Source organism: Pieris brassicae, chromosome 1 (assembly GCF_905147105.1).
Source record: "Pieris brassicae chromosome 1, ilPieBrab1.1, whole genome shotgun sequence".
Lineage (NCBI taxonomy): Eukaryota > Metazoa > Arthropoda > Insecta > Lepidoptera > Pieridae > Pieris > Pieris brassicae.
This window is the reverse complement of record NC_059665.1, coordinates 17224306-17238166: the sequence shown is the minus strand read 5'-3', so window position 1 is coordinate 17238166 and position 13861 is coordinate 17224306. Positions and strand designations below refer to the sequence as shown.

The 13861-nt window shown below is 30.9% G+C and overlaps 1 protein-coding gene across 2 annotated transcripts in view; it reads left to right on the top strand.

Moving 5' to 3' along the window:
* LOC123712484 overlaps positions 1-13861 on the top strand; it is an 81875-nt gene that overhangs the window by 19037 nt on the left and 48977 nt on the right. For both annotated transcript variants that reach the window (XM_045665604.1, XM_045665596.1), the window contains exon 3: positions 2754-2935. In XM_045665604.1, the coding sequence (XP_045521560.1) occupies positions 2754-2935 (182 nt within the window). The remainder of the gene's footprint in view (positions 1-2753; positions 2936-13861) is intronic.

The following is a 13861-nucleotide window of genomic DNA, read 5'->3' as shown; positions in this document are numbered from 1 at the left end:
CTTCCTAGAGTATTAAAGTTTATAGATCGCTCAGTAGATAGAGGAATGGACCATACGAAGTAATGTGGGTCCGTGTTAGGTTCAAAGATAGCATGTTGCGGTTTATATGCACAGTCTTATAAGCGGTCGAAATGATAAGCAAACGCGTGAAGTTAAAAAAAAATAGTTCAGTTTAATACTTATATGAATAAAGAAAGGCTATGTTATTAGGAGTAGCAAAATTATAAAACACGCAGACACGTACACACGGTTCAAACACAAACACAAAATCATCTAATTGCAAATCGGTTCAGTCCTTAAAGAAGAGTTTAATTACGAGCACACGCACTAAAGAGAGATATTTATATAAAGATTTAAAGCACTGATGTGCCTATGTTTAGCGTTTGTTTCTTACCGTTTCGGGAGGTTTTCCGTGTGAAAATTTAGGCATAATTACAGTCACATAGCTCTCTCTAGTTTAGTGCCTAATATTTGAAATATTAATCAATGTATTTGAATCCGCACTTGTAACATGGACCCTACACAGCGATATTGGAAAATTGTCTAAATTATTGAGTACTCATGTTGGCGTACAGCGTGGGAAAACAGGTGGAGTTTTCACGTAAAATAACAGCTTGTCTCTACCAAACACTACCGTACAGTCGGTATGATAAATCGATAATCATTGGTCATTCTAAGGTACTGTCGACAACAAAACGTTGATTAATACCGTAGACCAAATTGTCTAGTATACAGTAATAATTAGAAGTTATGTCATAGTATAAACATTAATAACTTATATACAAATACGTTTAAACGTTCAGAGAGTCATAGATGGTTTTTTAAACATAGACTAACTAAATAAAACGTCTTTGTTATTATAAAAAAAATTCAGATTCAGATTATTAAAGATAAATCAACGTTAATTATATTAAATTAATGTTATCCTTAAACATCTTTTGACTTAATCTTGTAGATTCGTCTCAAATAAATTTTCTATTTTTAAACAGCTCAGTGATTCAACCAATTACAAAAAAAAATGTAAATACAAGTTTATATCCTTTTTAAAATGATAACAATAATATGATTTTTCTTACATTTAAAAATGATGTCATTCTCGCAAAGTCATGTTAATTGTATCTGCTCGTAATAAAAATATTGTAATGACCTTAACGATAGTCTATTTCAATTATACGAAGGTTGATCGAATTTAGGAAATAAAATGTGCGTAATTGTATATATTCTTAATAAACGGTAATCAGGAAGTTTAGTGTTTTATTAACATAGTCATGATTTTATTTTAGATTTGTTTACGAATTACGTTAATACCTAATCTAGCTCGATAGGCTTAAAATATTTCGCATTTTCTCCAGTTCTTTAATTATTTGTTTTTATGTCATATAAACAGTTCTATTGTAACATATACTTATGTCATAGAATACCTAAATTTCACTCATATCTATTAAAAGTAGGAAGCTGTTCTTCCTCCAGGATCCTCGACCAGTCTTCTACTGACTAACTCGAATGCCTCGTGGCTAAGCTCCAGAAGTTTACTTTATATGGAACACGTTTAGTTTTTACTTTACTTTTCACTACATTCTATACACATTCTATAACTGAAATTTTGTGCATACTGAGTGGTTAATATTTAATAGGTTATTTCGAAACGGTTCACTGTCTAATTTTTAAGGTGTTCGATTGCATTGTTGTTATATGTGACATATTTTTTTTACTTTTCTGCATATCACTCTTCATTCGATTAATGTCCAAGTATTATTTTGATATGTTAATTCTTGATTGCCGCATAGGACATCGAAATCTTTGAGAAAAGTATGTTCTGCGTAGCTTTTAAGTAACTTCAGAAAACAATGTAGATTTTATTGTAATGATGGTTGTCCGTCCATCATAAACGGATATCCATCAAGTTTTATTTTTATAAATTTAAATTTCATACCAGGTCATAGGAATTTTACCGATCGATTCAGAATAAATAAAAAGGGTAATATACGTGTTGCTCTTTAGCTACAAATTACTTCTCATTTTGTTCAGTTTGAGTTAACATATACCTAGAGTAGTTATATGAATACAATGAACACATTATGTTCGTCTAAATTGCCAATATTTTCACACGTCGCAAACACAAAGGAATCGTATAAATATAATCTAGTATCCATTAAAATCAATTTAAATAGTTTATAAATTTCCCATAAATGGTTAAACCTGTTAATATAATTATTCGCATAGCGAATCGGCGAAGTTTTTCGTCGAACTGACAAATTGTATCTACCACATTAAAATTTAGTACTCCGTACTAATATACATAAAAATTTGCATATCGGGTGTCGTGATGTATTATGTGTTGTAAATATGAATAGTAATATATTATTGTTTAAATACAAATAAACAGCATTTCAGATGTTAGAAAACATTCAAATGTGTTGAAAGCCATTTTTAAATTTTAAATAGATGAAACAATAACTCAACTCAATAACTAAAACTTTCTTTCTTTTAGAGGCAAGGAGGTACAGTATATTAAGCACTACTAGTTTGATCACTGACAGTCAACTGAAGAGGGAATCCTGCATTATATTTTAACTGCTGATCGTTATTAGTAAGAATCCTGGATTATTTATAAATGATTCGTTGCCCAAGCGCATTCGACAGTAATTCTTTAATACATATAAAACTACTCGCGTAAATTACAATAGGTTATTGTTATTCATAGGTGTTAAAATGGAAGTATAAACACAATTAAATAAATTTATTTCCCTCAGATTCGACCAAGGCAAATCAACAAAAGGCGCGAGCAAGCTTCGGCGCGACCTCATCAACGCAGAGATCGCCAATCTTCGGGACCTTCTCCCTCTACCACCATCCACTAGGCAGAGGCTATCACAACTACAGCTGATGGCACTAGTTTGTGTGTACGTCAGGAAATCTAATTACTTCCAACAAGGTTTGTTTAGAAAATGCGCTATTGTTTACAATCGTCGTGACCATACACATTTGATTTGATACTATTATTCGATGTGTTTAGGGTATAATATTTATAACTAATTTAGTATCTTTTAGGAAACTTAAATAGATTGTTGTATTGTCTTTTATTAAAATAGATTTTACACATTAAGAAAAACACTTTTTGAACGGATCAAAGCTATGTATTATTATTAAAACTTTTAATTATTTACATAATTCTAAATCACCGTCACCGTGACCACGCACGCTGAAGAGCACGCGAAACGTCGGAAAAAATTTAAAATTTAGAATTATGTAAATAATTATAAGTTTTTAATAATAATACATAGCTTTAATCCGTTCAAAAAGTGTTTTTCTTAAATAGATTGTTACTTAAGCTCACTTATCTCCGATCTAAGTTTGGTTAAAGACGAATATATCGAATTTACAGAATTCGGGCGATATTTCTGATTATGCTCATATTTCTGCATCTACTTTATCTTTTTAGACTAGTAGATGACTTCGGTATCTGCCAGCCCGGATAATTATTGTTGTCAATAGTAATACTATAACCATAGTTGCCAAACTACGACTTTAAAACTTTAATAACGGCTGAAACTCATAAGCAAAAGGTTGTTAATTATAAAATCTAATAAGCCCAACAGATCGACATAGCAATAGAGCAGAGGTTATGTCAGCATTAGCTTATCTTAAGGATATCTGTGTAAAGTATTTCTTGAAATAATCTTGTCTATTATAAACTCATAAATAACTCTTCGACGTCATCGGGTTGTATGTAATTACATGCAGAATGCACGTTTAATTTATAAACCAATATAAGTATTTAACTATATATAACGACGGGTTAGATATACTTACTCGATTTCTATCTCCATGTCTCCCGTTCCAATTATACAATGGTTAAAATTACCTACCTCAGAAAATCAACTATGCAAGAAATAATTTTCCAATTCATAGTTACTGTGAATCAAACAAAGAAGGCTTCTTTATATTTATGATTTAAATTAAAATATTACCGTTTGTGTAAAATGCAACAACCTTTTACGTAAATGATGTTGAGAAATGAGATTACCTTAAACGTCATTAAAACCGAATGAAAATGGTTAGTTTGTAATGTATAAAGTTTTTTTAAACTATTAATGAAAAAATAAATAAATCTCGATTAAACCTATTTGTTATTTAAGGAAGAATACCTTTAATAATAAAAGCTGAGATAGGTCGAAATTTATATTGTATTATTTATAAATATTGACAGAATAACATAGTATGTTAACTAAATGTGGTGCTGACAGCGTTCCGGTGCGTTAGAGATTAATGCCGTCATGGTTGATTATCTTCAAATGTGCCTTCTTGAATGATTCACACAGATTTAATAATCATAATTTATATTAACATTATACATAGTTGAAGTATGAAGTATGAATGTTAATGCTCCTACGAATTTAATTGAATTTGTAATTATAATAAAAATATCTGAAAATCTAAATTGTTTGAGTGAATCATTTTCTAATTTATAGACACACGTCTAACGGTTCAGGTTTGATGTTTGATTTAAATCGGTATATATCAAATTTATTAGACTAAGAATAATTACCAATTACATATAAACAAAGTTGTGATAAATTGGGAATATTGTTAATACTAAACATATTTTTTTTGTAAAACGGGACAAACGGCTAGGAGGCTCATCCAATGGTAAGTTATAACTCCGCCCATGGTAACTGTCAATGCCAACGGGAGAGTGTGTTGCCGATCTTAGCATCCGCTTGGGGTTTTTTTTTAAATATAAAGAACAAGAAATATTAATAAACGATCAATCGACGATATTCCCACGAAACCAACGGCCTTATCAATAAAAAATCACACAAATTAACCTACAAATTTTATTTATACACACGCCTTTCTAACGCATATTTCCTTCAAGCTCAATTTAGCGATTTTCGCAAGGTCGATTATATGAAAAAATATCGAAAACCCAACCTTGAAACGTAATTGATAATCGTTTTACGTAACCAAAACGATTCTCACGATTCCGAAAACAGTTATTCGATTTAAACAGTGGTCGAGTTTGATAGGAAAATTGGGGAAAATTAGCGAGTTGAGGGCTACTAGTTGATGGTTATTGGGACTAATAGTGCCCGGGGGGAGTCACGCCCCCTTTGCACGCCGGCGGCCTCTGGGGGTTCACATCATTTTGCGGTATGTAAAATATGTCGTTAAAAACCAAACGCCTGGGATATAGCTTTAAAGGAAATACACACGCATTTCCGCATTTTTGGCTAAAATGATACAAATAATATTTTTGTTAATTTTCTTGTCTTTTGTAGTTACTGTGCGAGTACATCTACTAAATGTTCTCTTAAAATTAACAGTAGAAATTCGATTAAGTAACTTCATAAAGCAATTGAAAAAATATTTTTAACTGAATATTGGTAAATCTTCAATACATCGAAGATAATTAGAGAGCTGACCCATCAACCCTTTAAGAAATTCCATACAAATAGCTAGTTATTGGCCATAGTACACGATGGTAAGCCTGAAGCCTCGATAAACGGTAGGAGAGCGTGGGAACAGATACCGCATTTGTGATTCAACTGCGCCGTGTTTACTTAAATCAATCAAAGGTTAACCAAAGATATACACTAATTATATATTTTTAGATATACTCTACTCATACTATGCTGAATTGTGGTTAGAAATTGTCATTAAATATGAAACATATGATAACGAAAGCAACGAATCGGAAGTAGTGGGATTTTATTACATTTTTAAATAGTATTAGTAATTACATATAAACAAAGTTGTGATAAATTGGGAATATTGTTAATACTAAACATATTTTAGTTCTTAATCAAAGGGCTACATTTTGTTATGTAACCTAAAGTTAGTATAAGGTTCGATAAAAAGTTAACATAAATCACAATATTAACAACTAACACGTCAAACTTAGTTAAAAATACTCACAACTAGATTCGAACTTGAGTCATACATTTAAACAGCCCTTTGATGAGAGGCAAACAACAATTACTTGGCTCCAATATCGTTCTAAATGCTGAAATTGCGCAAAACCGGCTTCGAATTATCGTTCACGCACCTGAATATTTTCTCAACAATTTTTGCATACCTCTCTGGGAACTATCCTTTCAGTCTAATTGCTGTACCGGATCCATAATATGCATTTTGTATTGCTTCTTTCACTGCATTAATAATAATTGGTGTGGCTTTGATGTTTTTCGGTTTGCGTGTCTTTGTTGTATCTGTTGCTTTGTGATTTATGCCGAAATATTTATTGAACAGAAAGTTCAAATATTCGTTTTTGAACGTTCGTACAGGTACCCATCCTCATAATATAAAGAGATTGATCAAGATTTTTTTTATACAGTACATGCTAAACATTAACTAAACATTATACTTATTAAGGAGTATTTTCTTTTCTAAATACCACTGTTCTACGTAACAAATGTACTACCGATGAACATTGAATATGCTGGTGTATTTATTTATGGGATATAAATCATATATCTTTGTGCGGATCTTGTTATTTAAATGCTAGAAGACAAGATTAATCGCTTACATTCACACAACTAATTTCTACATTTAGCTATCAAGTACTTAACACTAAAATAAAATTCGTATCTGGGTAACATATTTACGTTTTAAAGTAATCTGTAGTTAGCATAGCGTATTGATCAAGTCTCGCTACGATAGGACTTAAGTGATCGTCCCTGATTAATTATATGAACAAGTGGATTTAGTATGTGTACGAGAAGGTCTTTTAAATTCTAAATTCAAATAAGCGAAGTCTTTTTGATTCTTTTACTTTTAGTCTCACTATAAACAAGATTAGTCCTTTATTGTTTCTACAAAAATTTTAAGATTAATATGCTATAAAGCAACTTCGATTATTTCCAATTTTGAAATGACAGTCTTTCATTATTAACAAAAAAATCTTGCCTTGATTCACTTGTCTATTCCTTAGTAATTTGCTATATTATATTCTTATTCACAAGATTGAAGATGGTTTTGCATACCAAAAAAAATACATATATGAAGACCTTTAATTAATGAAAGAATTTTTTTTCACATTCCCTTAACAAAAAATTACCACTGATAACGGAGCACTCACACATCAATACAAAACAGTTTTTTCATTAATTACAATATATCTCATGTCAATCAATGTATTTAAAAAGTACAAACAAGCAAAGTATCGTAATTTATATTATTACAAATTACAACCTCACATTACAGCAATACAGTTATTAAATATAATTGCAAAGTGGCCAACAAGCGTTGCTAATGTTCACACCTTATATGAGGAATGCAAGGAAAAATATGTATAAATATTAACCAATTCTCAATGAACGCCTGGAGAATATACTTAATATATTTTATATGTGTTACAATAGAAACTGGTGAAACTGGGAAGGCTAACACTACTCTTTGAAAGGCTCAAAGAGCAGTCTAAGGTTATTCATAAAACATTCAATGTATTTGAAACTCGGGCGCACAATTTTCTCTTTGTATTTCACAAAGGAAACATGTAATCATACCTATTTGTAAAATGTAAAATATAAAAAAACAAAACCTAAATACGTAGTATTATAAAATGAAAACTAAAAGCCTCTTACTTAATGTATTTATCTCTTATTATAAACTGAACACTTTAAAGTAAAAAATCGTTTAGGTCACCATAAAAGTTGTTTTTTTTTTAATTTTCCAAATAATGAACGTCATATCACAGTCATATAAATTATAAGTCTAGTAATTTTTTGAATTGCGAAGTTCATAGATTCTATAGGCATGTCATGTCAGTCTTAATCGTATTAAGAGCAGTACTAAGCCTTCCTCTTTAGAAACCCTAACCAAGGTCTTTCGCTGCGATCACATAGAATAAAAGATGTACATTGTCTTTTTAAAAAGTAGCATTAAAAACTTCATACTAAACAGATTCGCATCGAAAGCAATAAACATACTTAAATAACCACGCTTACAAAGTTAATCCAATTAGTGCATGTGGCGTTGTGTCACATTTGCATAAATTTGAATTTTAAAACGAGTAGAAAATTACTTAGTTACATACGACAGGTGTAGGTGCATCTAAGTACATGCAACTGTGTAAATTATGGATTACATGTCTAGATTTATTTAAGGTAGGTCCGGATACTGCGCAGGTTAGATTGGACCATGGATTGCCGTGAGAATACGTTATAAATGAAGTTTAATTTTGACGGATGAGTAATAGACTGTTTAGTATTATGAACAAATATCAGTTTGAAAGAGGAGTTGTTTCATCTAAACGGGAAATGAAAGAGACATAAAATGTTTTGTAAATATTGATTTAACAATACCAATAAAGTTACACTAAAGTTCCAAGGATAACAAACCATTCTGGGCTCTAATCTTTGCTCTCACGACATAAAAGCAATAGTTAGGGTTTAACATGGGAGTTAGTGGTATCAAAACAACATAAAAACAGTAAAAACTAAGCATATGTTCTATCAACACAAAATATTTACAACTTAACAAATGCATTTATACAACATTGTATTTTATTTCAAGTTACAAACGCGAAGATATTAGATTTTATACATAAGTCCCTTGTTGACCACTACTGCTGAAAAGCACTCGAAACGTCGAGTTTAGGAACAGATTCATAATGGTTTTTCATATAAGAAATAAAGACTACGTAACGAATTCTGCCTAGTAGACATTTATTATAGTTAGTGTAGACATATCTCAGGCATATCCTTCAATCCGTTATTGGGTCAAATATACTTAGTGGGTCAAGGTTACACACGTCTTAGCTGTACATTACCTACATTACAATTTATTTTGATAATATAACGAGTCTTGAAATCAACTTTGCAACCTTGAATTTGTGATTCTCTCCGCTTAACTTTTAAACGGTAATAGTAAAAATGTTAAAAGTGAGACGGATCTGGATGATCTCATCGTTTTTATATTATTTATAATTATTTAATATATGTAAATAGCCGATCGCGTACTGATATATAACATATGAAAACTATATGGTAATGATGAAAAATTTAACAACTTTAATATTTAATAAAATATCTTACATTTAAATATTCTTATCTTTTAGGAATTTTCTTTAGTATTTTTAGTACGTTCGACAGGCACCTATATTGCACGGCTCCCTAACTATTATTTGTTAGACTCTACGTTTTACGTAATAATGAAATAAAACACTAAAGCTACAGCGTACTTAGCCTTACACTTCATAGATTATTAATCATGTTCGTTGATAATCGATCAGTAGTCCTGCTTAAGCAACTCCGTTGCCGAAACTTAATTAAATTAATTGGCCCCACACAAGCAATTCTAACAACAATTAACTCCCGCGGTAAGGTCGGAAATAATTATTTTCATATCGATTGTGATAATCGATTACGATACGGGATTACGATTGAACAATGACCGATTCGAATCGATGAAAGATGTACTGTGTACTGACATTGTGTTATAAGTATTTGACATGTTTTGATTATCTCAACACGTCGTGCGAATTGTATCTTTTAAATTTTCGACTTATTCTTAAATCTAGGAAGATTTAATACTCCGATAGAGATGAATGTACTTTTTTTGTAATGGTTGCCTGGATGTGATAGCTTGATAGCGATTTTACCGCCCGTATTCTAGTTGTTTAAGTGTGCTATTGCAAGTTTTGAAATGCGTTAGTGATTAGTGAATTAGTGATTTTATGTTATATTCTTTATATAACATAAAATCACTAAATACATACTTCAGTCTGCTTCAAGGTCCAGTGCAGTCCCTAACGATACAAATAATATTTATTAAGAGTAGCAAAAATACAAAAAAATTAAACATGAAACGTTATTTTGTAAAATCTAAATGAAATCATTTAATATATATGTACGATAGGTTCATGAAGATTTATGAGTTTTTTCATAGGGACGGACTCACTATAGAAGTAGAATGAATAGTAATCTTGATACTTCTCATTTGTCATTTCACGGACGCTAGCAATATATACCTAACGGTTATAATATACGTAATCCGATAACTTGATATCGGACTATTAAAGATATATTTCTTAAGCCATATTAATAGACCCTTCAATAAGGTGATAATCACAGCGTAATTTCGGTCATCCGTCATTATACAAGGTTAAATCACTCAATACATCTATTACTTCGACATGACCTTACATACTATACAATTGTTTTATCAAAGAGATTGATCAATGACAGAGGTCACACTATTATGAACGTATGAATAAAAAATATCCCTTTTAATAGTTAATGTGAAATAAGCCGCAGTCAATTTTATCTGCAGATAAGATGTTTAAGAATGCCTTCAGGGTGAAACTGCTTAAAAGTGCTTCTGACTGAATAAAATCTAGTAACAGTTAATACTGAAAAGTTGGAAGTGACTTTTTCATGTTCATAGTTCAAGCCTTGTTTCAGTGGAAATCAGACTCGTGATCATATAAGTGCTAGACGTAGTAAAAACAATTGCTTATAGCACGTAACTCTGTCTGGTTTTCTTGAAGTAACTCAAAATAACAAAATACTTTTTTCTGGAGTTTCTATTATAATTATCGTTACTATAACTTATATCTTTAGACGCCGGCTTTTTCTCTCGGCCTATCCTCTCTGTCTTCTTTGCCTTGACGAGGAATAAGTGATACGTGTATATAATAATCCATAATAACATATTTTTATTGTTATTTTAACTAATTTCTTCAAGAGTATATAATATACTCCGCTGGCGAAGTAACCCAAAGTAAGCCTTGGACTTTGACACTAGAGAACTGTCGCGAGCTACCGCTTGCCAACCGAGAGCCACGTAGGTTTTCCTCCACGGTTTCTAGAGATATCTGGTCATCCCGACAGCGGCTGTTTGCTATACCGAGACATTTCTGTGACACTCAGATCTTCTTCTATTCTCTCAACACGATTAAACGAACGGTTGGGCGGAGGGTTGGTAGCTCCACGTAAGAAAACATTGTTAAAAAACAGTCTATTACATAACCGTGGAATGTTTTTATGATTATATAACAAAGATCTGTTAAGTCTATGTATGCCAATTATATGATTACACTTATGGTAATCTAAAACATGTTCATACTTAAATACATTCAGATTTTATCGTTTACGAATAAACTAGTATTTCAATTAAAAGATAATTCCGTTGATAATTGAATGATGTTTGCAGATTTTTAATTTAGTTACATCATTAGCTAAAATATACCTAGCCTAAATAAAGTAACGGCTCTTTCACATCTTGAATATTTTGCTTGTCACAATTACTTGTAAAAGTGTCAATAAACGAAGAATAAATTACTATCGTGGGGTTTTCGTATTGCCAATCTGTCATTCTAATATTTCCATTCATTCGAATGACTGACGATATGTCATTCGATAAAGTTAAGACTATATTTTAACTGAATTTGCACTTGACTGAGAATTGAGACTGTGTCATTAATGTAACATGTTTATTTCAAATTTACATATTTGGGTTATGGTTTGCTATTCTGACATGTAAACAAACGCATGTGCAGTCGCTAATTTTCTATGGAGTTTAGATTTATGTTATAAAAGTTAATAAGAAACGATAGGTTTCCGACCGCAAGACTATTAATAATTGTATATCAAGTCATAACTGGTTGAACGAGAAGCAATATAATTCTAATAAAAATGAAATAGCGAAGCCCTGAATCAAATTAGGAATGCACCATAGACCAGACGTCTAAAATCTTTGAATTTTTCATTGTTTGAAAACATGACGAATATTTAATTGTGATGGCTCAATCACAGTTTATGAAAAGAAATATAATTTTTGATGTGTGATTAAATCGCAATTTTTATTTGTCGAAGTTCGACAGCCAATTTAGTTTCTAATCATCCATTTGAAGTCAGTGACCGTGATAGAAGTTTCGTAAAATGGTTGTTTATGTCATTCGTGTATCCTTCGTGTATAACCTTGATTAAAGGCACCGTTTAAGGACTCCCTAATAATCTATAGATTTTTTAATTAGAAACATTTATTATAGCATGTTTATATTAAAAAATATAAAAATGAAAGACACGAAGAGACCGAATATAATTGATTATAATATATAATACATTCATATTTTTGACAAATCTAACCATAAGAATCTTTATAAATACACATTTTATAATGCACATGTCGAAATGACATTGTAGTTCTTGTTGCACTAGTTAACGTCTCTCGTAATTAAGCTTTAACACAAGCCTCTGAGTGGGTTTCCGCCTATACGTTTTGAGATCTAAGTCATATATCAGACACGATCGCCGCCCAACTACTATCTAATTTCTAATCTAACTACAACTTAATTAATAGCCACTTGTTGAAATCGATTTTAAACTTGATTTATATATCAAATGACCTGCATCGAATACCGATTAACAAAACTAGAAACTAAGGGTATCGCAAAACGATTTGATAATGTGATTAAATCAAAGAGATTTGAGGATAATATATCTTTGGTTAAAATGCTATGTTATGGTGATGCTATCTATAGTGATATTTCAGTCATTAGTATGCCAGTGTTTTGTGTACACTGATTTATTGGTAATGAATCTTTATTTATTATAAATATTAGCACAAACCGATACCCCAATTTGATGTTAGTGTATAAATTATAGTATTAACAAGCAAATTGTCTTAGATAGGTATCGAAAATTAATATTTGAAATCTAGCTGGCATCATTTAAAATTTGCAATCTCTTGCATATTTTGATAATGAAATATTGACTGGAAAAAATACCTTAAAACAAAAGTACATAAAGATTAAAACTACAACAAAATGATTTGAACCCTAACATAATTTTAAATAGGAAATTCACGTAGCAAAAACTGATCCTTAACTGCAAAACGTACCCAACACTGCTCCCATTGGAGACCACTGCTATAAAATCAATTAACAAAAATAATGAAATTCATCGAGCATTAATTCTATAAATATGTATTTGTTTAATAGATAATTTATACATTTTACAAACGAAACTGAATAAAGCAATTAAAATATAATTTTTATGTTAATTTAACGTCATAATTAATCAACTACCGTTGATTGTAAATGTCATATCCATCATAGGAACAAATCATATATTTTATAGTAGTTGATTGGCATACATAATTGTACATTTAAAAATAAACAAATTACCGGAATATTTTAAACAAATAACGGTTATCATAATCTTTGCAAATGTCAAGGAAAATTCAATAAAATCTCATACACGATTAAAAACGGCTTCCTAAATATTAATAGGCACAGAAACAGTTGAATCTGGTAAATCTAACCCACACAGGTCTTTTCTTCAGACACCATCAAATTTCTCGCCGCGGCGTGTCTTGCTTAACGTTGTGTATCGTAATACTTGCAGCACCAACAAAGCAATGCCTCCCCAAAACATATAATTAACAAAAATATTGCAACGCTAATAAATTTGTGTAAATATTATTACTCACTAATAATACATTTTTACAAGAAGGTTAAACATTTATTTATAATCGGTTTCACGCGTTTTTACTGTTTGCTGAATTAATGGTATTTACATTTAGCCTTTGAGTTTATGCTGTCTGACCTAATGACCCTTGATTAAAAAATGTTTTATGAGGAATGACTCATGTTCATATTATTTCTATCTCACCAATATGTGAGGCGTATTTGTCCATGATAAATATCACTAGGTCGAGCAATGAGCGTACGCAGAATCAAATTAAAATCCTATTTTTAGCCGACTTCAGTCTAGAAGTTTTTAACTAGTACACATTTATTAATTCTTCATATGAGAGTTTACGGACCTGGCTAAATCGCATTGAACCACAACGAAAAGGTAATTATAATACATACGGGAAAGGGCGGTTGTATTTTTAATGTATATATAATGTA